Here is a 23,470-nt window from a genome sequence, read left to right on the forward strand (position 1 = left end):
GTTATGTAATGGGAGCCACTGGAGGTTTTCAAGCATTAGCCTAAATCATTCTGCAAGAAAAATGACAAACGATACCCTTCATTAGGACCCTTTGAACCAAATACTGACAGTTCTTACCCTGCGTGCTCAGCAGATAAACACATGCCAAACCGCTTGGTGCCAGTTTCCATGCATCTTCTTATCATAAGCCGATAGCGGGGCTCAAAAACGTGGAGCGGACATGGGACCGTGGGGAAGGCCATGGCACACACAAAGATGGGGACGTCTCTGGTCAGACTGCAGAGCAAGGGGACATGTTATCTCAGATGTATGAGCTGTTAGATCAGAGGGTAGTACTGGCTACCAAAACAGCAAAAGCCAGCCAACCTCAGTTCTCCCCTCTACAAAACAAAACCCTCAGGCTAAGAAGGACAAGAAAGCCAAGGACCATAGCATGTGAATATTCTCTGCTCACCCAGGTTTCCTAACAAATCTGTCTTATTTAACTTGAGGAAAGAGAACATGCTGAATTATATTACTTTGCTTGGAAAAGTTATACCTTTTAAGCACTCTAAAAAAATTCTGATAAAAGCAAAAACTACATAGTAGTCAAAGGCAATGAGTTTTAAATAGAAGAGTGGAAGAGTGATAAGATCGCTATTAAAATACGAAACTTTTACCATTTTAAAAGATGAAAACTGTCAAGCCTGCTGTGATTCGCAATCCTGGGTATTAGTTCTCATTCTCTCTACTTTTTAAAACTGTGCTTCACTTTACTCCACTTTGCAGATATTACATTAAAAATTTTTTGAGGTAAAATATACATATATAATTTGCTATTCTTAAGTGTACAGTTCATCAGTAACAAATACATTTATATTATTTGCCTTTTATTTATTTTTAAATAATTTTTTAATATAGAGGTGGGGTCTTGCTGTGTTGGCCAGGTTGGTCTTGAACTCCTAAGCTCAGGCAATCCTCCTGCGTTGGCCTCCCAAAATGCTAGGATTACAGGCATGAGCCACTGTGCCCAGCCTTCTTTGCTTTTTAAATCTTGAAAAATTCAGTATCACTTATTTACATACAAAAAGCAACTATATAATTTTGTTAAAACACTTTAAAAAAATCTTATAAAAAAAGAAAAAAATTCTTATAACTTTTTGCAATTATGTTTCCAAAAATATTTTGCAATTAACATTCTTTTCCATTTACAGACCAAGAGAGTTCTCTGCCATGAAAAGAAAATCTGAGGTGAAGCTGAAGTTGACAAAGTTCAATCTGAACTTAAGACCAAGGACACACAACATGAGCACTTACTTTGACAGTTCTGACATTTCTTCATCATAAATTCTCTTCCTATCAGACAATTCATCCGGCAAATATCGAAATATTAATTCTTCGGCCAGAACAGTTATGTTAAAGTTTCTGCTTGCCAATAACTGTAACAAAAACAACAAAAAAAGTCAAATGATACTGTATGGTAATTGACTCTAAAGGACGAAGCTTCCGAGTAGAAAGGTGAACAAGGAGGTGGTGGGTGGGATCTCTGAGCAGGTTAGAAGGAACAGGGATGGAGAGAGAGGTGGGCCAGCCTGTATCAAGGGCAGGGGCAGCCCCTCCACTGTGAGAAAAGGCCAGGAGGAGGCATTCACCTGGATGAAGGATGAGGCAACTCAATCTTGACAGCATCGACATTTTCAACCAAGTGCCATGATGTTGGTGAGAGGGGAGGAAGTGAAGTAGGGCATGTTGGGAGAGGAGAGACTTTTGCAATGATCAGCTTGGAGAGTGAAGAATTGGAACTACTAGAGAAAGAATGTAAGAATGATTATGTTTGAGTCTAAGACTTAAAATTGTTTATTTAAACTGACACCAATCTTCTCAACATTGTGTTTTTTTCTAGCTTTGTTGTTATTACTTAGGATGCATGCATAAGGCAAAGGTTGACTTTTTTTGGATTGAGAAAGAGAGTGAGGGACCATGGATTAAAGCGGGATGTGAAGGGAAGGTAGGAGACTGAACAAGAAAGTGCTGGGATCGGTGGGTGGAAGGGCCACAATGTGGCTGAACTACTACTCTGCGTGTGCGTGTGTGTGTGTGTGCACAGAGTAGTAGTCTGGTAGGTTGCACTGTTTTATTGCAGGCATGTATACTAGCATATAGTAGCTCTTTTCACTGACATTCTGATGCACATCAGGGACCGCTGCAGGTGCTTTATTAGTCCTGAAAACAGTATACTACAGTTGTTCTCTCCACTGCGCTCATAAAGCTGTGATTCAGAAAGGGTAAGGTGTCAGTGCTGAACCACCACGGCACAGCCAGGACCCCAGGCCTGGCGGGCTTCAGGGCTCTGCTCTTTCCTTGGTGGCCTGCTGCATTTCTGGGCTTGGGATGGCTCCACATATTTCCAACACACCATGGCTGGGTGAGTCCTTCACATACTGCCAGGTTTCCTTGTGGTTGGTGTGAAACAAACTAAATGTATTGCTGTGATTGACTGAGAACCAGGAGTTCAAACTTTGGAAACGCCTATGTTTGAGAACCACCATCGCAGGGTAACTGGTAGAGAAACACGCTATCATCTCATTCACAAAACTGCTTCATAAGTGTCATTATTAATGACATAGGTATTTAATAAATGGTTTATGATGTGCTTTTATTGAAGAGTAATACAATAAAACGTGCTCTACTTGGCATGATGCTAACCAAGGGTTCTGTAGATTCATATATAATTGATGATTCAGGTCCCTGGCAGTGCATGCAAAGTCGTCTATGCGAATGATGTGACTCCTGCATTGAAGAAAGACAAAACTATAATTTTGGATTTTATTTCACTTTATAGTATTCTAATTTCTGGAACATTAGTAATCCATGTATAGTTTGCATGTAATCATTCATTCATTCATTCATTCAACAAAGACTTTTAGAGTCTCTGGTGTATGTGCTGGTCCCTGGAAATACAGGGAAAACAGGTCACAGGAAGTGTCAGTACTTAGGCAGCTTCTATTCTTTTTTTTTTTTTTCTTTTTGAGACAGAGTCTCGCTCTGTCACCCAGGTTGGAGTGCAGTGGCGCAATCTCAGCTCAGTGCAAGCTCCGCCTCCCGGGTTCACGCCATTCTCTTGTCTCAGTCTCCCAAGTAGCTGGGACTACAGGCGCCCACCACCATACCCGGCTAATTTTGTTTTTGTATTTTTTTTAGTAGAGATGGGATTTCACTGTGTTAGCCAGGATGGTCTTGATCTCCTGACCTCGTGACCCACCCGCCTCAGCCTCCCAAAGTGCTGGGATTACAGGTGTGAGCCACCGCGCCCAGCCAAGCAGCTTCTATTCTAGTGCTGACCTCCAGCTATCACTTCTTCACTCAGCCCCCTACAAGGCAGCATTGAAACGGAAGTGAGTAAGGTCTGTGTTGTAAACAGGGCTCACACATACATGCATTTTATTCTTGTAAGAACAGATGAGCCTGTTCTGGCCGAGGCAGGCACCAGAACAAGAGGCAGTGGGTCCGACGCATCTACTAGCAAGAAGAGACAGCAAATGCCCGGAGGAAAACTGCACAGGGGCCACCAAGGAAACAGCTCTGCAGACTCAGAGCACAGCCACCACTGTGACACACAGTGCACAGCACAATAATTGATATTCATGAGAACTCTGAAGAATTTAAAAAGATTCAGCATGCATGCAATTTAATAAAGCAAGTATGTACATACAATGTTTTAGAAAACGGTTTCAATTGTAACTAGTTATTTTAATGTTTTGGCAGTAAATTTTAAAGGTTATAATTATTTAAAACTTCACTTAAGTATAATATCTCCTCTTATCACATCAGATTTTAAAAATAAATTTTACTGTACGTTTGTAAAAAGAAAACAAAACTTTATCCTACTTAAAATGCATTCAATAAGTTTAATCTCTGGAAAGTAATTAAGGCAAATATTATCAGTCTCATTTAATGAATGCAAAACAAAGGAAGACACTCCCCACCCCCTTAAGATGTTATATGATTTGCTCCATAGAAAGTTCGTGGCACTAATGGGACCACAGCCCAATAGAGCTGATATGGATTCACTGTTTCAGAAATTGATCAGAAGGTCTTCAGCTTTTAAATACTCTTCATTGTATTTACCATACCTAACATAAATGGATTTAATAGTTTATATTGGGACTAAATATCATTATATAGCTTCCCCATGGAACCTGAATTTTACTGGTTTTGATTTCAGACCAAAGACAATAATAACTGACAACTGTAAAAGCCCTAAAGGGACTCACCAGTGGTCAGAAATGATCAAGTCTTCAATCCTACGAAAAACTCTCAAGATGAAAAAGAGAATTCCTGAAGCACATTAAGTGCACCATGACAATGTCTCAACCATTTACAATGAACGTAATGTAACGGTTCATAATGTTAGCTATTTTCAATCTATCTCAACTAAAATTTCTACCTAAAAATGTCCTTAACACTTAGGAATTTCTGTGTGTAAATCTTCCTTGTGTATTTCTTGATTAATCAAAGAGATGAGAAAAGACCTATCTTTGATTGGAGAAATCTCACTTTCTTTAACAACTGGGTGGGGGAAGCAACGCGAGACGGAATAAGCGTCCTCCAAGGGATGAGAGGAGGAGCTGTCCCGTCATTTCCTAAAATGTACTTACTTCCGAAAGTTTGTCTTTGCACAAAGGACAGTGTGGGGCGTGGTCAAGGCAGCGCTCAAGGCATTTTAGGCAAAATGTGTGTCCACAGGGCGTAGTAACAGGTTCAAAGAGCAATCTGGAAGAAAATATCTGTTTTCAGCCAGAAATGTCCAGGACAGACTTTCAAATCACGGACTGGTTTTTGAAGGATTCCTTATGCAATCCCTTTTCTGTTCTAGAAATCACTTGCATGCACTTTCATTTTATATCTTATTAAATCTTTGGAAAATAAATCAATTATTACTAAGCTCTCCATAGTTTCCCTGATAATAAAAAGCCCATTACACTTTGGTATACATTTCAGAAAGGCTGAAGTTTTAAAAGAGTTGCATGGATTCTGTACCATCCTACCTCATGCAGAGGGCACACTCAAAGTCAGTTACATCAAGCGAGAGCCCCTGACTTTCTTCTGTCTCAGAGTTTGGGCTCCTTTGAGGTGAGAGATCTGAATGTGAAAAAATTTAAAACGCTGTAATTAACACCTAAGCACCTGAACAACAGCATGCAAGAAATGTATTTTCTCTGGACCAAATGTGTTGTATCAATGTAATAAATCACATTGGGCAGAAATAGTTCCTGCCCAGTTAATAGCATATAGCAATAATTTATCTGGATGGTAAGCATGAATAAAATTTTAAATTATAGCTAAATTTTCTCTGCTATTTTTGACTATGAAGTCTTTGCAGTATAAAACATCTAAAATGCTCTATAATCTTAGAGCTGATATAATCATTTCATTACTAATTTCATTACTAATATTAAACGGTGTAAAATTTTAAAAAATATATTGAATACCAGTTAACATTCTATCACTTTGGAGTCACAGAACTGCCTAATGAAAACAGTTCACTGACCTTTCTTGGGAATTTTTCCAGGGGCATTCAGGTCAGGTGCATCCTCCACATCATCCGGAAACTGTCTCTTTAAGCCAGCGCTGGGTGCTGTTGGAAGGATGCTTTCTAACGCCTTTTTATCCTCTTCAAAGTGTAGACCCAGTATAAAATACAAAACTGAAGAATTGGTATTTCCAAGCATACCAGATTTCTCAGATGAATTCTGGTTAAGTGGGAAAAAAAGGAATCCTGAGTATCAAAGAAATCATAGCATAAGAGAAAAAGAATGCAGTAGCCCGTACTAGAAATCTTTGGAAAAAAAAAGGTGGGGGGCATACACTCTTCCTTCATAATTGGTTTCATCTATTAATTTATAAGATGAGCTTTATTCTTTTCACAGTAAAATACAGGATAATTTCTTCCTGAGCCAGGGCAAGTGAAAAGTTATCTTCATATGCAATCTGTCTGTCTGTCTATCTACACACACACACACAGACATACACATATAAAATCATATATCATTTTCAAATCATCCCTTTGCTTTATTTTCTTTTTTTTTTATTATGCTTTAAGTTCTAGGGTACATGTGTACAATGTGCAGGTTTGTTACATATGTATACATGTGCCATGTTGGTGTGCTGCCCCCGTTAACTTGTCCCTTTGCTTTATTTTCTCCAAGCCAAAATAACTTCAAGTCTCCTACCGTTTGGGGTGATTTGGTGGTGTTCTAAAGCTTCTTTCAATCTTTAATCATTTCATTACTTCCAGAGACTTCATGTAAAAGTTCCAACTCCCAGGTTGAGGAGCTATAACTGGTCTTGAGAAATATGTCTAACTAACATAATGCCATAATGTGTGAATAATCTGTAAACTGTTTAAAGTGAAGCAATTACATAAAGCTTAATCAAGAGAATCCTGACAAACGCATGCACGTCATACCTCCGAGCTCCCTGCATCACCTTCTTCCAGCAGAGCCTGGGCATCCATGTGGCTGTGACCCTGAGCCTTTAATCTGCTTTGGATGGAAGATGTTAAATTTTCATGCACATTTTCTGCAGCTGAAAACAGCACTTCACACATTACCTATAAAATTGCCAAGAAAAGAAAAAATATATATTTTAAAACACTTTTGTAAAAATATAGTACGTCTTATAGATTCAGAGGAAACTAAGAGGCCAAATAAGCCTAAAATGTTGAAAAGAATAATTTTAACTGCCAACCTTTTAAAATCCAAACATTTTTGAAACCAGAGTCAATGCTTTAAGTTATTTTAGCTTCCAATCCCTTTCCATCTTACACTTCCCAATGACAAAATGATAGCATTACCACTTCCTTCTACCTGGTCCTTACACACTACATAAAATCTCCCCTAATAGCCACACAGACAAGAGAGAAAGGGAGTGTAAAGGTTGCTGGGGGCCTTGGATTAAATCTAAGCTGTGATCACCCACAGGGCTGAGGTCACTATACAGAACTGCTTTATTTATGAGAACCGGAAGACCCACTTCGTAAAGAACTTTAAAGGAAGAGAGAGGGAAAGGCCATAATTGTGGTTCAAGAACCAGGGAGTGTCATTGGTGGGGGCAGGGGAAGGGTGGACAGCAATGGCCAGTTAGGCATTCTAGCTGACACCCAATGCTAGCAGACACTGAAATGGTCCTGTCAAACCTCATGGCTTCAGCTGCATCCAAGGCTTGAGGAAAGCAGAAAGGAGTGACTGAAACCTAAACAAAGACTCCCCCCACTCTCCACTGTTCCTCATGGTTCAAGGTGGATGCGCTAGAATCCATGGCCCTGTAGCAATGCGCACCACCACCCTCAGCAGGGACATCAATGTCCTCAGCCCCAGCTCTGAGTAGCCTCAGCAGAGCTGCTGGAGATGGAGCCACATTCCATGTGAACAGGCTAACATTGTTTTCGGTACCATCTGTGATACAAGATATCTATCAGCCATAGAATGTCCAGGGGAAAACACCATGTCTGAAAAAGCTCCAGGTAGACAACAACCCAGAAGACCTAAAACCTGGTCCAGGAACCTTGGTAAATGTGCTTCATCTCTTTGATCTTGGGCTGACTTTCTCAGAAAAGTGTTATGAGAATCAGTTGAGATATGTTTTAAGATTCTTAGGAAGTTTCTGTATACGACAAAGCAAGCAGGGACAGCTGAATAGCAGGCTGAAGATGCAATATTATTTTGACAAGTTGAAATGATGGCCAAAAACCAATGAGTGACACTGGTCAATTGAACAACTGTCAGGACAACTGAACAGGACTAACGCCAATCAACTGCACAAGAGAAGATAAAAAACAACATTGCTATAAAGTTCTTATTTTTAAAAAAGATGAACAAGGTATTTAAAAATAAACATGCCCCTAATGTGAACACAAGTGAAGGTAAAATTTCATCAGCTGTGGCTGTCAACTGTAGATGCTAAAATACAGGGTACATTAGAATGCATCCAGAAGAGGAAATCTTAGAAACACCACTCTGTAAGAAAAGAATGTTTGGCTCACAGGGTGACATTAAGGCAAAGATAATAGCTGTTCTCAAACATCTAACATGGTTTGAATTGTACAAGGAAGAACTGATTCATTTTCTGTTGCTCCAGAAAACAGAACTAGACAGGTAAGTAAAAATTACAGGGTAAATACATGGTAGAAGTTGACAATAAACAGTGTTAAAACAGGGAAGCACAAACATAAACACATAAAAACGCTGGTCATTGGAAATGCTAAGTAAATATCAGGTAACTATCGTATAAGCTTTTTAACAGGACAGATTTCCACATTCAGTGTGACCGGATGATGGGTAAAAGAGCAGGTATTTCTGCACTATGCTGGTGAAGCTTTGCTGAAAATTACAGGTCACCCTATAGAGACGAATTGATATATTTCACATATATCACAATGTCTTTTATAAAGCTTCTACACAAACAAAAATAACCTTGCCTAACGTGTGTCTTTATGTCAACAGAATCGAGGCATGTTTACGCTGTCTCATGAAACACTCTGCTTTACCCAGGGACAAAATATAATGTTTACCTAGAAGTTATCCAATGTATGAACCTGATAATTATTGCCATGTGTTTTTTATCGCATCATCACGAACATTCAGAATTATATTTCTTGTTTACTTCACACGCAAGGGTTACTCAGCATGGACATGAAGGCTATAAATAAGACCTGAAAGAGAAAGTCCTCTAACAGAACTCATACCTTCTGTGCTTCTTTCTTCACAGAGTTACATTCAGGATTTAGAGCAAGGCAGTAGAGAAATTCCTTTAACACTTCCTTACTTCTTCCCAATCCAGAAAGAGCCTGAGCTTTTACTTGATGTCCCTAGATTTACCAAAGACAAAGTGTACATTTTTAAAACCCAGCATGATTATATACTTGAATACAAACTTCCCTGAACAAATTTATTAGAACAATTTGTTTAAATTTCACATTATGTAGAATAAACAAAACCCACCAAAGGATGACTCTGTCGCTACTGTCTTTCTCTACCCTGGAAACTCAGCAAACTTCAATAGCTCATAAATACAATCTACAGTCAGAATCTACAGTCAGGAGCTACCATACCTGAAATGTTCTGCACAAAGGAGTTCTAAGGGACGTGCTAAGAGAAAACTGGCTATCCGCTTTAAATTCATTCAGCAATTACAGGTCATTACCATCTTCCTGCCTTCCAGGAGTTTACAGTCTCATGAGCTAAGATAGACATGACTAAAAACAATTACAATACAAATCATAATATACTAAGTGCCACAATAAAAGTAAACAAAATACAATACGGATCAGTAATTTCCCATGGCATTTTCTTTTCATCTTATGAATGCAGTATTTTCTCAAATCTGTAAAAATACTATTTTTGTTTCTTTTTTTACTGGTTTACATATAGTTGAAAGACTTCCTCTTAGCACTTGGAATATGTTGTTCCAATGTCAACCAGCTTCCACAGTTTCAGATGAGATGACAACCATAAATATTATTTCCCCGTATGTCATTTTTCTCATTCTCATTTCATGTCATTTTTCTTTATTGCTTTCAAGACTTTCCTTTTATCTTTGATTTATAGCCTAGCCATTTGATTACGATTTGAGTTTATCATTGCTTATAACTTGAGTTAATAACCTTCTCAGATCTGAAATTAATGTTTCCCATTAAATTTGGAAACTTTTTACCCATTATTTCTTCTTTTTTTTCTTGGTAAACATTTTCTGTCTTCTTCTGAGATTCCAATTGCACATATATTGTACCACTTCATATTGTCCCACAAGTTTCCAAGATTCTTTTCATTTTTCTTTAAACTTTTTTCTGTTTTTTGCATTGAATAATTTCTCTTTCTATAGATCTATCTTCAATTTCACTGAGTATTTTGCCATGTATAATGTGTTATTAAGCCTACCTGGAAATTTTAAATTTCCGCATTGATAATTTTTATCTCTAGAATTTCCTTTTTTTTTTTTTTCTTTTTTAGAGACTGGGTCTCACTCTGTTGCCCAGGCTAGAACGCAATGGCATGATCTCATCTCACTGTGACCCTTAACTCCTGGGTTCAAACAATCTGCCTCAGCCTCCTGAGTAGCTCAGACTACAGGCACATGCCACCCTGCCTGGCTAATTTTTTAATTTTTTTGTAGACATGGGGTCTTGCGATATTTCCCAGACTGGTCTTGAACTCCTGGCCTCAAGTGATCCTCCTGCCTCAGCCTCCCAAAGCATTAGGCATACATGCATGAACCATGACACCCAGCCAGAATTTCCATTTTTCATAGTTTCCATCTCCCTGCTGAGATTGCTCTTAAGTCAAAGGTACCATATTTTCCTTCAATTCTTTGCATGCAATTTAACTCTTTGAACTTATGCATAATAGCTTTTTCAAAGTCTCTTTGTGGAAAATATAATATCTGGGCCCACTCAGAGACAATTTTAATTGACCTTTTTTTTTTTTTTTTTTTTGAGACAGAGTCTTGCTCACTTGTCCAGGCCGGAGTGCAGTGGTACAATCACGGCTCATTGGAACCCCCGCCTCCCAGGTTCAAGTGATTCTCTGGCCTCAGCCTCCTGAGTAGCTGGGAATACAGGCGCCCACCACCATGCCTGGCTAAATTTTTTTTTTTTTTTTAGTTGAAATGGGGTTTCACCATATTGGCCAGGCTAGTCTCAAACTCCTGACCTTGTGATCTGCCCGCCTTGGCCTCCCAAAGTGCTGGGATTATAGGCGTGAGCCACTGTACCCAGCCTCCATGGCTCCTTTTTAAGCCTTGTGGTTCTCCCTGATGCCTATGAAATTTGGTAATAAGCCAGGATTTGGCCACAGCTGAGAATCATCCATTCTGGGATTGCTCTGCTTTTAGGGATTCCCCTAATTTCCAGCTCTTCTGTTAGAACTCTGAACTCCTGGTACTTTTAGGTGGTGATGCTGAGTGTTTGTCCCAGTACTGTTTTTTTGCAGCTGCAGCTGTGGAGACAGATAGAACTCAGGGACCAAAAAGACAAAACAAAAAACAAACAAACAAAAAACCCACACACAATTCTTTTCCTTTTCATGTGCAGGTTTTTTAGAAACTCTCCTCCAGCTTCTGTTTTTGGATGCTTTATAGTGTTTTTATTTTTTTTAATCCAGTTTTTATAACTGTTTCCCCCTCTGGATTCACATGACCACTTCACTCCCTCACTGTTACCAGAAGTAAACCACTACCCCTGTTACTGTCATTTTAATTATTTCTGTATAAAAATTCTCCAGAACATTGGCAGCCACTAATGGGTAAATGTAAGGTCTATTTTCAGGTCCTATCTTACTGCACTTCTCTCTCCATTGTTTGAAATACCATGACTGTGCTGATGGTGCCCAGGTTCCACCTCTAGCACCAACATCTCTCCTCATGTTTGCTAACTGTCTATTCACCACATCGCTTACCTTGCAGCTCTCTGGAAGAGCAGCCATTTCAAAAGACATGATGAGTATTTTAGACAACAAATCATCAGTTTCATCCCTGAGCTCCCTGAAGTCTCAAATACACTTCAGACAATCAGTGATTCATCTATGGGACTTTACATTGATAATAAATGTGAAGTTTTACTAATTTTCTTATTCTCCTTTCATAAAAGCGGAATCACAAGAGATTCAGCTTTTGTTGAGCCTGAATCTTACATAACTTGGAAAGTCTGTTTAAGGAAAAGTACAAAATTGTTATTATTATTATTTTTTGAGATGGAGTCTCGCTCTGTCACCCAGGCTGGAGTGAAGTGGCGCCATCTCAGCTCACTGCAACCTCCACCTCCCAGGTTCAAGTGATTCTCCTGCCTCAGCCTCCAGAGTAGCTGGGATTATAGCTGTGCACCACCATGCCTGGCTAATTTTTTCCCGGCTATTTTGTGTGTGTGTGTGTGTATTTTTAGTAGAGGCAGGGTTTCACCATGTTGGCCAGGCTGGTCTTGAACTCCTGACCTCAAGTGATCCTTCTGCCTCAGCCTCCCAAAGTGCTGGGATTACAGGTGTGAGCCACCGCACCTGGTCAGGAAAAGTACAAAATTAAGAATACAAAGTTGCTAGGGCCCCTTTCAGGCCTTATAAAAGTCCCCAACTTTCATGTTTCAGTAGTGTCTAAACCTGCTTCGATTATCAAAAGTTCTGAGAAAATAATACTGTCTTACATGCACAAAGAACTCCACGTAAAGTTTCAAGTTTTCATACATGTGCACAGAATCTCAATCAAGATTTGCATTTTTCATACCACAGTGTATCAATAAATGTTTATTAACTGAATTAACTGGCTTTTAAGTAATTTTAAGTCTTACAAGTTCGCTGTTTGGGTAAGATCAAACTAATCATGTGCCTATATCTATTTCTGCAAATGGGTAAATGTTTTGCTGGCAATGGATTATCTCCAGTTGCTCCAAAAGCTTTGAATCATTAGCCATGATGAATTAGCCATGCCTGGATGCTTGAAAGGGCAGTTTTGCTTGAGTAAGACACACTGCTGTAACCCACCTCCCCCCAGAATCTAGAAGTGCTTTTCAAAGTGCTTGATTCTAAAACAGCTTCCATCTCAGCTTGATCACACTCGGCCACCTTAGTCTTCGCCTCAGTGAACTTACTTCCCATCCCCTTACCTTACCCTCCAATAGCACTTCTTCCCCAATCCTTAGTTATAATAATAAACTTAGAATATATCTTTTACCATCTTAAACTTACTTTTTTTTTTTTTTTTGAGACAGAGTCTTGCTCTATTGGCCAGGCTGGAGTGCAGTGGTGAGATCTCCACTCACTGCAAGCTCCGCCTCCCAGGTTGACGCCATTCTCCTGCCTCAGCTTCCCGAGTAGCTGGGACTACAGGCGCCCGCCACCATGCCCGGCTAATTTTTTCTATTTTTAGTAGAGACGGGGTTTCACTGTGTTAGCCAGGATGGTCTCCATCTCCTGACCTCGTGATCCGCCTGTCTTGGCCTCCTAAAGTGCTGGGATTACAGGTATGAGCCACCGCACCCGGCCTAAACTTATTTATTAGACTACGTTTTGGCTGAAGCTGCTCTTCACTGGGCATCTGTCAAGAATTGAGATCCACAGATTTGCAGTAAACCCTGCAGATACGACCACCATCTCATACCATCTCAAACACTAAATATTCATTTGCTGCCTCCCTTGAAAAGTTATAATTAGCCATGAACCTCTGTAGGAATTAAGTCTATCTTTTGTCAGAGACAGACTGTCAAGTTTTTAGCTCAAAGAATACTACGGAGAGGAATCTAGCTTCAGAGGGCAATGCAGGGCTGCTGTCAGTCAGAAATAATAGTTATAATTCATAATAATTAAGGCTTGATCATTACTGATAGAAATTAACTCAGAGGAAGAGTGGCAGGGGAGAGGAATTGGGGAGACGTCAGTCAAAAGATACAGAATTTCAGTTAAACAGGAGAAATAAGTCCAAGAGAGCTACTACAATACCATATGTTGACTATGGTTGATAACAATGTATTGTATTCTTGAAAACTGCTAAGAGAATAGATTTTAAGTGTTCTCACCACAAAAATGGTACGTGAGGTAATGCATATGTTAATTAACTTGATTTTGCCATTTCTCATTGTATACATGTTTCAAATCAACATATTGCACCTGATAAATTATATAAATTTTTGTCAATTAAAAACATAATTTTAAAGAAGAATGGATGAAGGCATAGGAGAAAGTGCATTTGAAATTGGAGTCTAAACTTTTTTTTTAGGGATGCAAACAAGCAACAAAATAGATTTCTGAGCTTAGTCCAACAAACACCTGCTTCCATCCTTGGGCTCATCCCTAGGCTGAACTTGACACTCAGGCTAACCTGAAAGCATTTGTTTTACAAGATGGGAGGGAGGCCGGGCACAGTGGCTCAAGCCTGTAATCCCAGCACTTTGGGAGGCCGAGGCAGGCAGATCACAAGGTCAGGAGATAAGACCATCCTGGCTAACACAGTGAAACCCTGTCTCTACTAAAAAATACAAAAAATTAGCCAGGTGTGGTGGCATGCACCTGTAGTCCCAGCTACGTGGGAGGCTGAGGCAGGAGAATTGCCTAGCCTAGGGGACAGAGGGACACTCCATCTCAAGAAAAAAAAGATGGAAGGGAAAAGGGCAGGCTTCCCGGTGCTTGTCTACTAACCTGGCTTAATGTCTCTTTAATGTTTCTAAAACAAAGTTGATATAAAGTAATATAGCAGAGTAAATATTTTTAATTATTAACCAACTAAAAGAGCACGCTATCGCTGTTAATTTCAAGTTTTTTAAAACTTTAAAATTCAAAGATTCATGAAAAGGCTTTTATTCTTTGGCTTCTTAAACTTCTTTAAGTACAACTTAAGCTATCATTATTAGATCCGCAAAGTTCGTTTTCTGTCGTGAGAGAAATAGTAAACCTTTCCAATCAAAACACAGAGACTAAAATTAGTGTAAAATGTACACAAAATGTTAACTCTTTCACCAATAGCATTGATTTGTTCATATGCATATTAGGACCCAACAGCTAATCATGATCATTATGTGATTTTCCTGTTTACATTGTAATTTTAAATATTTTTTCTTCACTTACAACTTCATAAAATTTGATGATTACATATTTTTTCAATGTAGAGAGCACATTATTCAGCTAAATATCTATTAAGTGTAATCAAAATTAGTGTTTCTCAGCTAAATCCAGTTGGAGATTTAGTCTTTTAAATTAGGTTGCTTTAGTGTGAGGTGGATTGCTAAACATAGGCTACAGTAATGTGAGGGAAACATACTTTGTCTATAGGTACCTGATCACAATAATCTTATTTTTATTTTTAAGAAAATCATATAAACTTCACATTGATTATCTCCAAAGCTAACAAATACAAATACCTTAATCAAGAGAGGTTCATTCTGACAAGCTGCACTGGCATCCTGGAGTGCTTGCTCGTAGTTCTTCATGGTCAAATATAACTCTGCCCGCAGCAGCAATAATGAATTATCATCAGGAGCTGAAAGACAGGAGGAATACAAATCAATAAAAATGGCTGCATTTAAAAACAAGTAATCTTAATGTCATTACATATATTAAAGTGTATATATACATATGTATAAATACAAAGCAATACAAAATAAGTATAAAAACAAAATAAGAAAGAATTCCTCCCTCCAATCATATTTAGAGTTCAGTTATTTGATAAGTATATTTTAGACAGCTCCTCTCAGGCAAACAGGAAGAAGATTAACAAGACTTGAAAAAGCACCAAGAAAAACAGACTGCCACTGAGTATTCCTACACACACACGAGCTACATCATCTCCAATAATAAATTCAGCAACTGCTGAATCCTCTTACTGCTATAACTAGGTATTTTTAGAAGAGATTTAAAATAATTTTTATGAAAGTATGCAAGGAAATTCATGTTTAAGAAACAGAAAAGTAAAACATAATTTTTTTCTTTTTTTTTTCAGACATCGAGTCTCGCTCTGTCGCCCAGGCTGAAGTGCAATGGCATGATCTCGGCTCACTGCAACCTCTGCCTCCTGGGTTCAAGCAATTCTCCTGCCTCAGCCTCCCCAGTAGCTGGGATTACAGATATGTGCCACCATGCCTGGCTAATTTTTGTATCTTTAGTAGAGATGGGGTTTCACCAGGTTGGCCAGGCTGGTGTCAAACTCCTGACCTCAGGTGATCCACCCGCCTTGGCCTCCCAAAGTGCTGGGATTACAGGTGTGAGCCACCATGCCTGGCCCATAATTTGTTTTTCTACACAACTTGGTAGATGTTTATTGTCCCCGTAATTGTACCTACGGTATATTCTCTTAAGGAGAGAAAGGAAAAAAAAAAAAACTCCTTTCTCTGCATTCCTCAACAGCAGAGGTCCTGATAACGACTCACATGCTGCCACAGACTTAAGTCCAGCTACACAGAAGCCAAGACTGGCTCTCTCTTTGAACTGACTTGCAGTCTAGGAAGTGACTTGGCAGGATCCCACGGAAAAGGCAGGAAGCCAGACCTCAGAAAAGCAGAACCATCACAGCCATTTTCCATACTGTGGGGCCTGGCTCACTCTACCTTTGCCCACCTACGATCCTTGTAGGTGGGCTACAGCTATGCATTTTAGTTCAACCACAAATTTTCTGAGCTCCTAAGATGTGTTCTCATCCCTCTACCTAATGTACGTTTTCAGTTTCCTCCAAAACCTTGACGTTGATTCTTTTCAAACTACCCACTTGGTCCTTTCCAAATGCTACCAGCCTCCTTTTAGTTTATGTAGGTAACTGAGCAAGCATGCACCAAAGAACTTACGCATAAAGATATTACATCAAGACATGGTGAAAAGTAACTACTTATAAATGTGTCATCACCACATATGTGTAATATAGAGAAGGTATAACAAGAAAAAAGTAGAAGGGGAAAGAAACAGCAAGAGTTAAACAATACAATTTGAATTATTAAAAGAGACATTGCTGGGTATGGATAACGGGTCATATCAGCAGGTGGCAGAAACTTTTTTTCTGTAACAGGCCAGATAGTAACTATTTTAGGCTTTGCAGGCAAAGAGGCAAACTGAAGGATATTATATAGATACTTATTTAACAAGAAGGAAAACAAATTTTGACAGATTTCTTATTGATGCAATTTAAAATATGGTAACAATAATTTAAGTACTTTTTTGTAATACAGATAAACTAATGAGAAGAATGGAATTCTTATTTGGGGAATAACATTTTTCTTAAGTTTCCAAGTTAGTGTTTCCTATCACCAAAACAACTGAAAATATTCATCTGTTAATTATGATCTAACATGAGATTTTATGTATTTCATCTTTGAAAATGCACATAGTAACTGTGAAATGCTGGCATTAATTCATATGATTTTAAATTGAGCATTTTAATTGCTGGGAAGACATTATAGGATTCTATTAGATTCTCCTCATGGTATCTGCCTTTTTAGCATGTTATTAGATTATTTCCAACTAAAAGATTGGTGAAAATGCCTCAATCACACAGTTAAATGCATTTTGAAATATAAATTCTCCTTTGGAGATTTCCAAAAATCCAAAGGAGATTTGGGGAAAAAAAATGTGATACTTAATATAATGCCGATTTTTTTCCAAATCTTCCAAAGGAGATTTGGAAAAAAAAAAAATTTGGAAAAAAAAATGTGCTCCTAGAAGTATAGTTTTTTAGGCTTGGGTTATGCCTGCTGCAAACCTGTGTGAGAATGGAGATCTCATATCCTGTTTCCACTTGGAAACAGTTTCTTATTAGTTCAATTTGCCAATGGATTCTCTTGAATATTTTAAACAAGAATATCATGCACAATTCACTCTTTTTCATTCTAGTATTTATACTCCTATTTCCTCATACTCTCATATTGCAATAATAGTGACAGTATTTTCTCTTATTCTTGAATTTAAAAAGCATGTGTCTAATGTTTTAACATAAAATATGTTTGTTGTAAGTTTCTGAGAGAAAATATTTATCAAGTTAGGTAATTTCTCTCCTATTCCTAGTTTTCTGTAAGGACTTTTTAACAAGTAGGTGTTGAATTTTATAGACTGCTTTCAGCATCTGAGATTACATATAGTTATCTCCTTCAACCTGTTATGGTGAATTACTCTGAAAGATTTGTCTAGTACTGAATTATCGTTATGGTCCTAGTATAAGCTCTTCTTGGTCTTAACTCTTATTACACTGCTGGACTCAAAATACTAAGAAATTTAATTAGGATTTTGACATCTATATACATATGTAAGACTAGCCTATACATTTTTTTTCTTGTGCAAGCTTTACCTGATTGTGGTGTCAAGATTATACTAACCTTATTAAATGAGATGAAAATCTTCCCACATTTTTCTACGATCTGAAATAAGATGGAAATTAGTCATTGAAAGCTGTAAGGACTTTCTTGACCTTAACGCCTTTTCAGCAGAAGAGAATCCCTGAGGAGCACTTCAATTTTTTTATAGGCTTTTACTTCTTCATGGATAAAGTTTGATAATTTGTATTTTCCTTAAAATTGTCCTTTTTATATAAATTTTAAAATCTTTTATAAATATCTTTTTATATCCGCAATGATGCTTCTTTATTCCTTATGGTATTTATGCCTTGCTTTTTCTTCAACACATTTATCAAATATTTGTCCCTTCATGGTCTTGGCAATGAATCAGTTTCTCACCTGTTAACTAACTCAATTTTTTTCTGTTTTACTAATATCTTGTTCATTATTCCTTTGCTTATACTATCTTTGTGTTAGCTTAATTAATCTTGATAAAGCTTCTAGTGTTAAAAATACATTTCATTTACATTTATTTGTAATCATTCTTTTCTAATGAATACATTTAAGTCTCTACTCACATTCTAAAGGGTGCTTTAACTGAAATCCAAATTTCATAAAATTCACTTCCCATCTACACTTGATCTTAGCCAAAAGGCCAAGAAACAATCACTTCTCATTTCGACACTGAATGAATCACTGTTTTCTTTGTTGACTTCTACCATTTGGTGATACATTTGTGAGGACAGCACTTCACAATTTAGTCTTTTAAAACACATAAAATAAATGCTTACACATTTTCTAAGGATTAAACCTTAGGCTTAACAAAACTAAAGGAATTCTCCAAGGATCCCTCAAAACTAAGTGGAAGAGGAAGTGCAAATTAAAAGTCTTTGTGTAGAGAAAACATATGGAAGAAAAATGTACATATGTACTTTCCAAAGAATTGATACAAAATTTCAGTAGGTTCACCAATTAACCCCTCTATGGGGAAAAGTCATAAGAGGGCAGCCTAAGACCCAGGCTTTGAGAGGAAAAGAAGAGATGTCTACCACATTTGTGTTTAGGGTCGACCAAAGGCTGTTTTCCAACTGCAACCCAGAGCCACTGTTGTACTAGGAGCTAGGGTTACTGCTATAAAATCTGTCAAATGTGTGCAGTGGTGAAAAATGGAGGATTACATGTTATTTTAAACAAGTTAAATGAGCCAGGCGTGGTGGCTCACACCTGTAATCCCAACACTTTGGCAGGCCGAGGTGGGCGGATCACTTAAGGTCAGAAGTTTGAGACCAGCCTGGCCAATATGGCGAGACCCCATCTCTACTAAAAGTAAAAAAATTAGTCAGGTGTGGTGGAACGTGCCTGTAATTCCAGCTACTTGGGAGGCTGAGGCATGAGAATCGCTTGAACCTGGGAGGTGGAGGTTGCAGTGAGCCAAGACTGTCCCACTGTACTCCAGTCTGGGTGACAGAGTGAGACCCAGTTTCAAATAAATAAATAATAAACAAACAGACACATAAAGCAATAAAAACTGGGTAGTGTTCTCTATGAAAAGAAGGAGTAAGTGGCAATACTCCTCAAAGCCTATTTATTCAAATTGATGGAAGACTGTAATTACAGAGTCAAGTCCACAAATCTTAGGTGTGTATCTTCAACCTTTACGTATGTACCCGTGCCATCATCATGCAGATCATTCCCAGGGCCTAAGAAGGCTCCCTTGTGCACTATCCCACTTAGTGTGCCCCTGCTAAAGGTAACCACCATTCTCACCTCTGTCACTTTGGATTACTTTATCCTGTTTTCTAACTTCTATAAATGCATATTTATAAATGGAACGTACTTTTTTGTATCTGACTTCTCACTAAATTATCATTCTGTGAGATTCATTCTTATTGTTATATGTCTCAGTAATATTTTTAAATTAATCTTTAAATAAAATTTAAAAATTGCTGTGTAATATTACACTGTATGACTTGATTTATTTATTCATTCTACTAGTGATGAACAATTGAACTGTTCCCCAAATGTTTCTGGCATATATAAATAAAGCTGCAATGAACATTCCTGTACACATATTTTGATGGACATAAGCATTCATTTTTATCTAGTATATACTCAAAAGGAGAAATGCCACATCGGAGGTTGTACGAGTTTAGCTCTAGCAGGTGCTAACAAACACATTTCTTAAGTTGTCGTACAAACTTATGCTTCCACCAGTAATTTAAGAGTTCCAATTGCTGCAAATAAAAACTAAGTATTGCCAGTTCTTTTCATTTCAGCTACTCTGGTGGGGATGTACTAACTTATTTTCATTTTAATTTCCATTTGAGCACTAATTATGTTGTGCAGTCTTTTAGATGTTAATTGCTCACTTTGAGATCTAGTTTTATAAAGCATCTGTTTAACTCTTTGCCTATTATGTAGTTTCAGCTAAAGTTGTTTCCATCAATGGTGTTAAGTGAGTACTTACTGTGTTTAGACAGATCGGCTTTTTCTTTTTGAATCATAGGCATTATTTATTCTGCATTAGAGGTCTCAGTAAGACATTTGAATACTCATCCCCTTCTCACTCTTTTGGGGGCCTCTGAGGAACAGAAGTTTTATGGTTATGCTTTTTCCGTCTTATTTAAGAGACAATTGCCTATCCCAAGTCCTTGAAAACAGTCTCCTATGACTCCTACATACTTAATTGTAATTTTGTTATATGATGTGAGATAGGTATTCAGGTTTATTTTTTTCCATATAAAAAAGCAACTGACTCTTTTTTCCCCATTGAATTCCATTAGCATCTTTGTAGAAAATCGAGAGACTGTATATGTGAGAGTCAGTTTCAATGTGTCTATTTTTAAGCCAATACAATGCTGTGCTAATTACTGCAGCATTATAGTAAGTATTGGTATCTGCCAGTGTAAATCCTCCAGCTTTGTTGTTTTTCTTCATTGTTGCCTTGGCTATTCATCAATTTCCACCAAAAACACTGGCTAGGATTTTCTCTGAGATTGCACTGAATTTAACATTCAATCAGCAGAGAACTGACATCTTGCCAATACTGAGTTTTGCAATCCATGAAAAAAATGATATATCCATCCATTTAAGTCTGCTTTAATTTCTCTCAGAAATGTTTCATGTTTTCAGTGTATTGAAATGAAATTTTCAGTGTAGAGGTATTAAACATCTTTCAGATATTTCAGGATTTATTCCAAGGATTTGTTTACATAAATTGTTTAAAATTTTTTTTCCTATTTGTTTTTTCTAAGTATATAGTTATCTTTGATAACCTCTATATTGACCTTGTAGTCAGCAATCTGGATAAATCATTTATAATTTCTAATAGTTCCCACATTCTTCTGGAGTTTCCATGTACGCCAGGTCATCTACAAATAATGACAGTTTTTTGTTTTATCTTTTATTTTTCCAATCTTAATATACAGCTATCTAGAATCTCCAGTAAAATGCTGAGTGGCAGTGAGAATAAAACATTGTTACCGTCTCATTCAATGGGAAAACATTATTTCATCATTAATTATGATAGCTGCTATCTCATTTTTGTAGACTTTTAACAAATTAAGAAAGTGCCTTTTTATTCATAGTTTCCTGAGAGATGCATCGTATCATTTTTCTTTTTTCTGTAAAGATGTTGAATTACATTGCTTGATTTTCCAGGATTAAACAAAACTTAACCTGCTTGCTACTGATGTGATATTCTTTAAGGATATCAATGGATTCAGTTTGCTAATATTTTGTTTAGGATTTTTTGCAACTATATTAATAAGAAACATTGGGCTGTATTTTTCCTGTCTTGTTACTGATTTTGGCTCCTTTATTTCCTTCTTTGTACTCTCTTTGGATTCTATTTGCTTTTCTTTTCCTAGCATCTTGAAATGGAAGCCTAAAGATCACTGACTATCAGCTGTTCTTTTGTAGTATGGGCATTTAAAACAGTAAGTTTCCCTCTAAGCACTGTTGCATTGCATCCCATAGTGTTTGATATTTGTATTTTCATTATCATTCAGGCAAATTAGAAAATTTTCTGGCCGGGTGCGGTGGCTCACATCTGTAATCCCAGCACTTTGGGAGGCAGAGGCGGGCGGATCACGAGGTCAGAGATCGAGACCATCCTGGCTAACACAGTGAAACCCTGTCTCTACTAAAAATACAAAAAATTAGCCAGGCGTGGTGGCAGGTGCCTGTAGTCCCAGCTACTGGGGAGGCTGAGGCAGGAGAATGACGTGAACCTGGGAGGCAGAGCTTGCAGTGTGCTGAGATCGTGCCACTGCACTCCAGCCTAGGCAACAGAGTGAGACTCCGTCTCAAAAAAAAAAAAAAAAAAAAGAAAATTTTCTAACAATTATTAGAAATTCTAATAATTCTAATAATTATTAGATAATTAGAAAATTTTCTACTTTATGTTGTGATTCATTTTACCCATCATTATATAAAAATATATTGCTTAATTTCAAAATTTTGAAGATATTCTATTTATCTGCTATTTAATTTTAGTTTAAGTCCACAGTGTTTAAAGAACATATACAGTCTGATTTCAGTCTTTTAATATTTATTACGACTTCTTTCATGGCCTAATCCAGGAGTTGGCAAACACAACCGCAGGCCAACTCCAATGCTCTGCCTATGGTCATGGGAGCCTAAATGGCTGTGTTTTTGCAGTAGTTGTATGTAGTGACACATATTAATTAAATCAAAGTGCTGAACTATGTTGTATCTATATCCTTACCTATTTTTCAATCCTTACTTTATCAGTTACTAAAAGTTTTGTTCAACATCTCCAATTATTTCCCCTTTTGCTTTTGTCTCCTTTTGTTCTCTCCGTATGTGTGTGTGTACACTTGTTGTTAGGTGCATAAAAATTTAGGCATATTATTACACATTTTTTTTCTGTTGAACTGGCCCATTCATCATCAATGTCTTTATTTCTTCTGATATTCCTTGCCTTAAAGAATACTTTATCTGATAGTCACTTTGCCATATCAGGCTTTTTTTTTGTCAGTCTGTTGCCATCCTACTAATTTTAACCTTTTTTTGTGTTCTTACACCTAAAGTTTACCTCGTGTGTAAACAGCACGTAGTTATACTTCACTTAACCTAATCTGCCAACGTTTAGTTTTTACATGGAAAATTTAGGTCTTCACATTTAATGTAAATTAAATCCCCATTTTTCTATTTCTTTTCTAGTTGTCCCACTTATTCTCTGCTTCTCTATTCTTCCCTCCCATTTTCTTTTGGCTTAATCAAGTATTACTTTACTATTCCACTACAGCTTTTTAATTTTACCTTCCTATTGGTGGTTACCCAAGACAACAGAATATGCAAACCTGATTTAGCAATCTACTTTAAATTAGTGCTGTTACTACCTCCAAAACAGTGTACAAACCATACAACAATTTAACTGTATTTACCCATTCTGGCTTCGTCCTGTTGCCATATCTTTCACTTTTGTGTATGTTACAAATACCACATTATTATTGTTATTTGAAATAGTCAATATTGTCTCATATTGTTACACCTTCTAGCACTCTTTACTTGTGCATTAGTTTCATGCTTCCATATGGATACTTTTCCTTTAGCCTGAAGACTTCCCCTCAGTATATCATGAAATGCAATTCTGATGGTAATAAAATCCTTTAGCTTGAGTTACTTCTTTGGTTTAAAGCACCTTGATTTTGTCTTCATTTCTGAAAAATATTTTCA

At 37.5% G+C, this 23,470-nt stretch overlaps 1 protein-coding gene across 2 annotated transcripts in view; it reads right to left on the reverse strand.

Annotated features, from left to right (window-relative positions):
* Positions 1–23,470, reverse strand: part of LONRF2 (LON peptidase N-terminal domain and ring finger 2) — a 50,517-nt gene that overhangs the window by 22,291 nt on the left and 4,756 nt on the right. Inside the window, exons 1-9 of one of the 2 annotated variants that reach the window (XM_054547822.2) lie at positions 17,810–17,988; positions 14,876–14,994; positions 8,726–8,848; positions 6,449–6,592; positions 5,531–5,732; positions 5,028–5,121; positions 4,638–4,752; positions 1,297–1,418; positions 118–276 (exon numbers count right to left, since the gene is read on the reverse strand). In XM_054547822.2, coding sequence (XP_054403797.1) covers positions 118–276; positions 1,297–1,418; positions 4,638–4,752; positions 5,028–5,121; positions 5,531–5,732; positions 6,449–6,592; positions 8,726–8,848; positions 14,876–14,944 — 1,028 coding nt within the window. In that variant the 5' untranslated portion in view covers positions 14,945–14,994; positions 17,810–17,988. Of the gene's footprint in view, positions 1–117; positions 277–1,296; positions 1,419–4,637; positions 4,753–5,027; positions 5,122–5,530; positions 5,733–6,448; positions 6,593–8,725; positions 8,849–14,875; positions 14,995–17,809; positions 17,989–23,470 lie in introns of those variants that run through there. The other variant, XM_002811696.5, reaches the window with a different exon arrangement.

Source organism: Pongo abelii, chromosome 12, assembly GCF_028885655.2.
Source record: "Pongo abelii isolate AG06213 chromosome 12, NHGRI_mPonAbe1-v2.0_pri, whole genome shotgun sequence".
NCBI classification, from domain to species: Eukaryota; Metazoa; Chordata; class Mammalia; order Primates; family Hominidae; genus Pongo; species Pongo abelii.